Source organism: Leopardus geoffroyi, chromosome A2 (genome assembly GCF_018350155.1).
Source record: "Leopardus geoffroyi isolate Oge1 chromosome A2, O.geoffroyi_Oge1_pat1.0, whole genome shotgun sequence".
In the NCBI taxonomy this organism is placed as follows: Eukaryota; Metazoa; Chordata; class Mammalia; order Carnivora; family Felidae; genus Leopardus; species Leopardus geoffroyi.
In genome coordinates this window covers 1,482,708-1,491,950 of record NC_059331.1, presented here as the reverse complement: position 1 = coordinate 1,491,950, position 9,243 = coordinate 1,482,708, and the positions used below count along the sequence as shown (strand labels likewise).

The window sequence follows — 9,243 nt, the reverse complement described above, 5'->3', positions numbered from 1 at the left end:
GCGTGCGCTCTCTCTGGAAAGAGGCAGGCCGAGTCAGAGTGGTCAGCAGACTCTGACCTGGGCGAGGTGGCCAGGGGCAGTTCTCAAATGCCACTCAGTGTCACTCCGGGTCTCAGTTCCCCATTTGAAGCTGGGGACATGTCACGGCTGTGGGTGCGCCCCCCCCCCCCCCCGTGCCTGATTTAAAAGGAGCCAGGAGGCCAGGGTGCTGGGCCACGGGACCCTCCCTCAGAGCCTTCCTTCCCCTTGAACCGGGTTCAAGGCCCAGGATTTCCTGAATCCCGTCTTATTCCAGGGGCATTGGCTGAGGGGTCCTCCTTCCTGGGGCAGCCTAGGCCCAGCTAAAGAGGACCCAGCCTGTTGGTGGCTGGAAACCGAGGAGGGGCCCCTCAGAGGGTGTTGTCCGTGGGGTCCCCCAAAACACAGGACACAGGTCCAGGTAGCACACGTGGGCCCGGGGCAGGGACGCTGAACATCCCTGTCTCGATTTCCCCTCCCAGATGGAGCTAGGAAGGAGGGCAGTTTCCTCCAGCCAGCACCCTCTCCGGGGAGTCCCGGAGCTGTGAGCCCTCGTAACAAAACTTAGTGGCTTAAAACAACTGAGATTCATTAGTCCTGGAGCTCAAACCTGTAAAATGAGTCAGCAGGGCCGGCTTCCCCCGGGGCCCCGTCTCCCCCCTTTTCCGGCTTCTGGAGGCACCGCATCCTTGGCCGTCGGCCCCTCCTCCACCCTCACAGCCAGCAGCACGGGGTCCGCCCCGTCTCTCTGCCTCCCTCTTGTGAGGACCTGTGAGGACGCTGGGCCCCCAGGAACCCAGGGTCATCACCCCCTCGTCTAACAAGCAGAGCCTCAGTCGCACCTGCAGCCTCGGTTTCCCCGCCACGACACATAGCAGGTTCATAGGGTCCGGACGTCTGGACCTGGACATCCTGGGGGGCCGTGACCCTGCCCGTCACAAAAACCAGAGCGTTTTTCTCGGGAAGGCCAGTGTCACGTGAAATTGTGAGCTCTTAGCATCCCACGGCCACGCTGGGCCACGCCAGACGCACAGAGCCTGGCTTCGGCTCGCGCAGGGCTCGGTGACTGCTTGTCAGACAGAAGATGACAGTCCCCAGAGGGCCCGACACAGAGGCCGAGCGGCTGGCGGGGGCGGGCACGGGACGACTCACAGGCGGATGGCCAGTTTTCGTGGTGAGCCGAGGCAAGCGGTCCCCGTCCCCGAGCCTCGGGGGAGGCCTGCCCAGTGGGACTCAGGGGGATGCCGGCAGTAGGCCCTGTGCTCCCCCCTCCCGCGGAGGGTTGGGGGGGGGGCACTGTGAGCACAGGCCGGCTTGAGGCAGGCTTGATCCTATGCGTCACCTGCTTGTCACCCTGCCCTGTCCTGGTGGAGAAGCCCCTGGAGATCTCACCCCTGTCCCAGGCTGGCCATCTGCTCGCCCCTCCCCCATGCCACCCCCCCCCCCCCCGGCCTGGCCACACGGTTGTCACAGCAGGGCTGGGACCGGGGCAGGGTGGGTGAACCGCTCACCTCGGGCACCGCATCTAAGGGGCGCCCAGAACACTCATCAGGACCAACATTCCATAAACAAAATTAGTTCATGTCCCGTATGCACAGTGACCGAAACAGTCATCTTTTACATAAAAACGGGATCTGCCCTGGCATGACCCCGCCCGGCCCCGGTTCTTAATAGAACTTCATTCACGGAAACAGACCGCCAGCCCGTGGCCACAGCCAACGAGGCTTCGTAAATACGACGGTAAAATGTTATTTCTCCGGATTGCTGCGCGGGGTTGTTTTGGCCTCGCCTTAAATCCTGCGCCTGAGGGGAGAGTGTGGCACGGCCCCCCTCCCCCCTGTCGTCGTGGCTCAGAGCCGTGACCTGGCTGCTGGCCCCCAGGGTCTCGTGAAGGGAAGGGCGAGAACCCGCGATCGGGGTTTGGGCAGTGAGGAGGCCGCCTGCCCAGCCCCGCTGGTCCCAGCTGGGACAGCCCAGGATTTGTGGGATCCGGCCCCGAGGTTCCTGGAGCCCGCACCCCGCCTCCCGCCGCCGGTGTCGAAGCCCACCCAAATCGCAGCTGGGTGTGGCAGGGGACCCACGAGGAAGGGGTTCACGGAGCGGCTTCATCTGCTTCCGGTGGAGGGTGAGATGATTCCGGCTTTTAAAAGTTTTTAAAAATATTTGTTGGGGCGCCTGGGTGGCTCAGTCGGTTGAGCGTCCAACTTCAGCTCAGGTCACGATCTCGCGGTCCGTGAGTTCGAGCCCCGCGTCGGGCTCTGGGCTGATGGCTCAGAGCCTGGAGCCTGTTTCGGATTCTGTGTCTCCCTCTCTCTCTGCCCCTCCCCCGTTCATGCTCTGTCTCTCTCTGTCTCAAAAATAAATAAACATTAAAAAAAAAAATTAGGGGCGCCTGGGTGGCGCAGTCGGTTAAGCGTCCGACTTCAGCCAGGTCACGATCTCGCATTCCGTGAGTTCGAGCCCCGCGTCGGGCTCTGTGCTGACCGCTCAGAGCCTGGAGCCTGTTTCGGATTCTGTGTCTCCCTCTCTCTCTGCCCCTCCCCCGTTCATGCTCTGTCTCTCTCTGTCTCAAAAATAAATAAACATTAAAAAAAAAAAATTAAAAAAAAATATTTGTTTACGTTTGCGGCAGAGAGAGACAGAGCACGAGTGGGGGAGGGGCAGAGAGAGGGGGAGACCCGGAATCCGAAGCAGGCGCCAGGCTCCGAGCGGTCAGCACAGAGCCCGACGCGGGGCTCGAACCCATGAACCGCGAGATCACGACCTGAGCCGAAGTCGGACGCTTAACCTCCTGGGCCACCCAGACGCCCCTTCATTTTTTAAGGAAGAATCCGGCTGGTGTGACTGTCGTGAGGCAGCACAAGGGAACTGCTCTCCTTTATTCCCCGGAACAGAGAGGGGTGGCGATTTGCCCAACGTCACACAGCGAGTCAGAACAGAGCCGGGTTCCGTGGAGCTGGGACGGGTGGGGGGCTGGTGCGCTGGGGGCTTCTCAGCCGCCCTGCACGAGGGACAGTGAAAGCAGAGAGAGAGGACAGAGCCACCCCGGTGTCGGTGGTGTTTCTCGCCGCCCCGGCGCTGCCGGGGCTCTCTGCCCTCCCGAAGGCGGGGAGACTAACTTGTCTGGCCGCCGGCCCCCTGGGGTGACCCCTTGGACCTTGCCCATGTCACCCCCCCTGCTCGCAGCCCTGGGGCCCCCCTTCCTGGCCCGGGCGGCGCCCTCTGCCTGGAATGCCCTCCCCACCTTTGAGGGAGGTGTCCTGGGAGGGCGGGCGGGGCGCCAGGCTGGGGAAGTGGCACAGAGGCCCCCACACCGGCCTGCGGTCTGACAGTTGCACGGCACTTCCGGACCACAGCGGCCGCAGGCACACTGTCCCGGCAGGCCGGGGTGGCAGCTGCCCGGAGTCTGTCCCCAAGGCCCACCCCCTGCCCCTGGTCACTCCAGTTCTGCAGGTAGGGGCTCCTGGAGGGGTGCTCGGCAGGGAGGGGGCAGATGCTGCACCTTGCAGAGGTTGGGGTGACCAGGAATCTGGGGGGGGGGGCAGCCGCTGCCCACTGCCTGGCTCGAGGGGGCTAGAGGAGCTGAGCTCTGGGACAGAAGCCCGAGCGGGTCCCTGGCTACTGTCCCCCCCTCCCCACCAATGGCCCGCATTCGAAGCTGGACATTCTATTCTGTCCGTGTCACAGAGGTACAGGGTCCTTCCCCCTGCCCTGAAAAGTTGATGGGTGACATTCCTGCTTGCCCCATGAGGACAGGAGTCCAGAGAGGGCGACAAACCCTCCCAGGGAGAGCCACACAGCAGGTCAAGGCCAGGCAAGAAGACCAAGACCGCCCCTCTTGCCTGGGTCCCTGCACACCCACCAACGCCATGGAGCCCTCCTGACTCCCGCATGGGCCCGCCCGCGCACGCCCCCTGGAGTCCTCCTCCCGCCCACGCACGCCCCCAACTCTGACCTTCAGCATGAGCAGCCCCCCGCCGCCCACAGAGACCCCCGCACCTGACGCCCCCACCTGGCCTACTCAGCCTACCTACGGCAACCTCGGTGAGCCACCCTGGGGCCCTGGCTGGGGGACACGGGCTGGCAGGGGCTGGTGGCTGAGCTGAAGGGCTGAGTCTCTCGTCACCCTCGAGGGAGCCCCCTGCCCGATGGCGGCAGAGCTCACTCAGAGTGGTTGTTTCCACATCTTTCATAAAACTTTGTTAAGAAAATGCTGGGATCATCAGCTTGTAAAAATGAGGAAGCTGGAATTCACGGCGGGGGGGGGGGGGGACGGGGGGGGGGTCATCTGGCCAGAGCCATGCGGCAAAGGGGACCACCTGCTGTGGGCTGGACACTTCTTGACCACTGATCTGTCACTCCTCTGGGCCTCGGTTTCCTCCTTTGTAAACGGGGGGTGGTGTTCGTACCCCCACGGGGCACCGGGCAGCTGGATGTTGTTGAGGCAGTCGAGGCTGAGGGGTGGAGTCAGGTTCCCGAGGCCCCAGACTCTGCGAGGCCTCACCCCCTCCCTGCTCCCCCTCCCTCCCCCCAGGTGAGGTCCGCGCCCACCTGCTGCCCTCCAAGGCCTGCCGGCCCCCCCGGAAATCTGGGCTCCCCTCGGCTGACCCGCAGCCCCTGCCCCCACCCCTGCCCAAGAAGACCCTGTCCAGGACCCAGTCTCTGCCCAGCCACAGGGCCCCCAGCCGCAGCCCTGCTCCGGAAAGGCAGCCCCGGAGGCCCTTTCTGGGGTCCCACAGTGTGGACGAGCGCCAGGCGGATGGCGGCCAAGCTCGGCCAGCCTGTCCCCTTGCAGAGCGGCCCTTCAGCTCCCTCGACACCTCACTGGGCCTCTCCTGGCACGACCTGAGTTGCCTCGAGGCCACGCGCGCCGTCCTGGAGGCCCGGCAGCTGGAGGGTCTCCGCACTGTTCACTCCCGGCTCGAGGCCCGGCTCCTGGGGGGCCACCCGGGCCCCTGCCACCCCGGCCACGACTTCCGCCTCCTGGACAGCTCGCCCTACGTGGAGAGTGGGGACGCCCTCTACTACCGCATGGTGCGGGTGGGCGACGAGTCGTGGCACCTCCTGGCGGCCAAGGTGAGCCCTGCCCCCGCCCCACCTCCTCCGAAGTTTCCAGTTTTCCATCTCAGGCACAACCCAGGACACGCATGGCGGGGGCTCAGCTGCCTAGTTTGCAGCGAGCATGGCCTAACACAGCCCTCGGCGCCACGTTTCTCAAGCGTGGGGCCACTGACATGCAAATGGCTGGGGGTCTTGTCTGCCGCCCCCCTCCCCCCATGCCCCTCAGGAGCCTAGGAATCTGCATTGTAACCAGTCTCGGACGAACCCTGCCGCTAGAAAGTCGCTGCGTTCACCGCACTGAATAATCCTCGTCAGGAGCTGCCCAAACGTATGGAGCGTTTCCTTTGGGCCTTGAGCATTTGCGGGGAGTCCCGGACTCCTGGGTGATGCGAGTATCACCACATTTGTCCTAAGGGCGCTTCTGTCTTTTATGCGCCACTCAGGAAAAAAAAAAAAAACAAAAACAAGATTCCTGTTGAACCACACCACCAGGGAACCTCACCCGTTTGACAAAACGTGCTAGTGCAGGCCCGTAATTTTTACAGACTGGAGCGTCGTGGGGAGAAGGTTCTCGCTGCTGTGTGTTCAGTTGACGGTTGGGTCCTGGATCCACAAACAAACACAAAAACCCTCCCCTGGCGATTCGAATCTCATTCCCAGAGCTGATGCTCTCCTGGCCTGCTAGAAAGAGCCGTGTGCTGGCCGGTCCTGCAGCCACCGGCCACGTAGGACTTAGGAGCACTTGCAACGGGGCTGGTCCGGCCCGGGATGTGCTCTGAGGACCAACCATACACCAGATCTCCAAGGCTTAGTATCTAAAAATTACTGTCATGGAAAACCCCTCGTTCATAGACGTGATGTTGATGACCGGCCCGTGGTAACATCTTGGATATATCCGGTCAAATAAAAACTACTGTGAACATTACGTTCACATCTCTTATCGCTTGTTAAAAATGAGGCTTCTGGAAAGTTTTCATTATACCGTGGCCGCAGTTGCGTTTCTACTGCAGGCCCAGCCCTGGCGCCTTCGCCGCCCCTGCCCCTGCCCCTGCCCCTGCCCTTCCCCGGAGCGGTAAGAACCCGCGACTTCGGCAGGCCGCACAGCCTGACCCCTAAACACCACCCTCCTTAGCGTAGCTCTCCCTAAAATCACGTGGGCCACGAACATCCCAATTCACATTGAACCCCTGCTTCCGGAGGCGAGGCAACCCACCTCCGCCACCGGAAACCGCAGCGGGGGCGGGGCGGGCAGGTGGAGGCGCTCGCCCCGGGGTCTCGGCCCGTCAGGCCCTGACGGCCCCCCTTTGCCCCCGCAGGTGTCCAAGTCGGGAGCGGAGGAGCCTCGCCCGTGGGGCCTGGAGCTGCAGGCCTCACTGCCCCCACACTTCAACCTCCAGGGGCTGTGCGGCCTGGTGCCCGAGGGCGCACTGCCCGGGGTGCCCTGGACGGGCCCCGTGGTGCTGGCGGCCGAGGTGCCGGAGCGCACGCTGACCCAGTGGCTGGCAGAGGTGGGCACGCGGCGGCGGCCGGCGGAGTTGGCCTGGGCGGCGGCCCTGCTCCTGCTGCAGCTGAGCGCGGCCCTGGAGCAGCTGGAGGCGCGCGGCGCGGCCCTGGCAGAGCTGCGGCCGGAGAACCTGCTGCTGGCGGCGCCCCGGGGCTGTGCGGCCGCCGGGCCCCCGCGCCTGCTGCTGGCCGACTTCGGCCGCGTCCACCCGCAGCCGCCGGGAGCCCCGGGCGCCCACGCGCCGCAGCTGGGTCGCCTGCTCCGCACGCTCCTCGGCCTCGCCGCGCCCTCAGCCACGCCCTTGGCCGACGGCCTGGAGACTCTGGCGGCCCGGCTGGCCCGCTCCCGGCCCTCGGCGGCCCAGACGCGCGGCGCGCTGCAGGCGCTGCTCTGGGGGCCCGGGCCCGAGCTGCACCGCCAGGGGGCGCTGCTGGGGCCCTGGCTGCAGGTGCGCCGCGCGCTGCTGGTCCTGCACCTGGCCGAGCGGGCCTCGGGTGGGGAACTGCCCGGCCTGGAGGACTGGCTGTGCTGTGAGTACCTGGCCGAGGCCACCGAGGCCTCGCTGAGCCACGCCCTGGCACTGCTGTGGGACTGACGCCTCCAAGGGCCGCGTGCCTGTCTGTTCCGGGGGGTGTGGGGGGGGTGGGGGGTGGCAGGCACACAGGGGACCTGGGCCGGAAGGCCAGGCGACAGTGAGGGAATGTGGACGCCTCTTCTGGGGTGCCTGCCCCCTGCCGTGCTGGGGACTGAGGCCCAAGTCGCCCCCAGGAAGGCAGGGGGCCAATGGCCAGCGCCTCCCGAAGCTTCCTGATGCTGGACGGCCCAGTCCTCCCCCAGCTGTGAACACTCCCTACCAACCGTCTCTGTGAGAGGGTGGGACCCCTCCGCCCACCTTCCGGCAGAGGCGAGGAGGATGCCCTTCTAGTGCTGAAGTCTGATGGTCACTGTCTTCCTGAGAAGGTGGCCACGGTCCCTCCGACGCCGGTAGCAGAGGCATCTCTGGCCCTGGAGCACCCCCTTGTGCTGAGGATGGCCAGTGATCCTGAGTGTGAACGTCCTTGTCAAGAACGGCTTAAAAAAAAAAGAATGGCTTGGGGTCTCCAGCGGGGAGGGAAAGCTCCCCAGGACCTGACACACCAGCCCACCCGGCAGAGCCCACCCCAGAGGAGTCTGAACTCACCTGCCCCAATGCCACCCTGCCACTCTCTGCACCCGCCGTGGCCCCCTCCCTGGTGCTCCGTGAAATTAAATTTTGTCCAGCCACCCAGCCTTTCCATGGGCTGTTCCCTCTGCCAGACCGTCCAAATCTCACCTGCTCCAAACAAAGTTGCCCCTCCTGGCCCACCTTCGCCCCTCACTCTGCTCCCACCTCCTCCCAGAGCACCTGTCGCCACCTGGAAGTATTTATGTCATTATCTGTCACCGAAGAACCTCACCCATCAGGCTGGGAGCGCCCAGAGGGGCAGAAAGCCAGGCTTAACACACAGTAGGTGTTTTTTTTTTAATTTTTTTTAACGTTTATTTATTTTTGAGACAGAGAGAGACAGAGCATGAACGGGGCAGGGGCAGAGAGAGAGGGAGACACAGAATCGGAAGCAGGCTCCAGGCTCTGGGCCATCAGCCCAGAGCCCGACGCGGGGCTCGAACTCACGAACCGTGAGATCGTGACCTGAGCCGAAGTCGGACGCTTAACCGACTGAGCCACCCAGGCGCCCCCATAGTAGGTGTTTAATTAATAGCATAGGATGATGCAATCACCTGGCAAGAAGACTCATCAGGGAACCTAAGGAAAAGAACAGAGTATCTCTGAAAAATGAACACAGAAGCCCCGAGGGGTCCCACTGCCCTTGCCTGGGGACTCCAGTCATGCCCCTCACTTCCCTTCCCCCACCACGGCTAATCCCCCGGTATGACCAGGGTCTTCTCCTGCTCAAACATCTCCCATGGCTCCCTAATACCCTCAGAATACAGTGGGGCTCCTTCCAACATTCCACAAGCTCTCTTTGGCCAACCCCTCCTGCCACATTGCCTATCCTCGGAGCTTTCTGGCCACCAGACCTTGCCCAAATTGTTTCCTCCCCTGGATCGTTCTCCCCTCAAGGCCCGTGCTTGACTCCTACTCATCCTTCATTCAGTACCCCAGCTCGAGCCCCTTGTCCACACTCGCACTCCCCGCACTGGAGTGTTGTCCAGTTTTGTCCCTTCACGCCTCTGAAGACCGGGCTGCACCCTCAGGTAGCTGAACATCCCTCTCCAGCCCCAGAGACACTCCAATCCCTCCAAGTACCTTTCCTGCTCCATAAAAGATGCCCCCCTTTTCCAGCCTGTCTCCCAGCCAAGGCCTGGCTGTGAATCCCTGGGCCATGCTCCCAGACGCAGCCAGCAGGTGGCACTGCGGTCCTGCCGATCTAATGCCTCAGGGCCCCTCCCCCTAGCCCGCCGCCTACTGCTGGCTCCTGGGCTTCCCCACCTTTGCCCCCCACCCCCACCTGCCAGGACGGGGGAGGCCGCAGTCCCGCCCCAGCACAGCACAGCACGCAGGGCCCTCTCCAAGGGGGTACTGGTGCACTCGGGGTCCGCACCGGCGCTAAGGTGGGGCCACGTCCCAGACACTCCCCAACACCTTAAGCTGGACAGTCCCCTGGGGGCCGACTTGGGAG

At 63.9% G+C, this 9,243-nt stretch overlaps 1 protein-coding gene across 2 annotated transcripts; it reads left to right on the top strand.

The window, feature by feature from the left end:
* Positions 1-3,131: 3,131 nt before the first annotated feature.
* Positions 3,132-7,656, top strand: PEAK3 (PEAK family member 3). Of its 2 annotated transcripts, none has more exons than XM_045491345.1 (4): positions 3,132-3,471; positions 3,980-4,062; positions 4,553-5,094; positions 6,396-7,656. In XM_045491345.1, the coding sequence occupies exons 2-4, from the start codon at positions 3,981-3,983 to the stop codon at positions 7,176-7,178; spliced, it is 1,407 nt and encodes a 468-aa protein (XP_045347301.1). In that variant the 5' UTR covers positions 3,132-3,471; position 3,980; the 3' UTR covers positions 7,179-7,656. The 2 variants fall into 2 exon arrangements, with proteins under 2 accessions (XP_045347301.1, XP_045347300.1); XM_045491344.1 differs by having other exon boundaries at positions 3,148-3,471; positions 3,706-4,062.
* Positions 7,657-9,243: the final 1,587 nt, after the last annotated feature.

Bases quoted from the DNA above. Each gene is read 5' to 3' on its own strand.
- PEAK3 (XM_045491345.1), top strand. From the start codon at position 3,981: ATGAGCAGCCCCCCGCCGCCCACAGAGACCCCCGCACCTGACGCCCCC. The intron at 4,063-4,552 runs GTGAGCCACCCT...CCCTCCCCCCAG, and splicing joins GCCTACCTACGGCAACCTCG to GTGAGGTCCGCGCCCACCTG. The intron at 5,095-6,395 runs GTGAGCCCTGCC...TTGCCCCCGCAG, and splicing joins GGCACCTCCTGGCGGCCAAG to GTGTCCAAGTCGGGAGCGGA.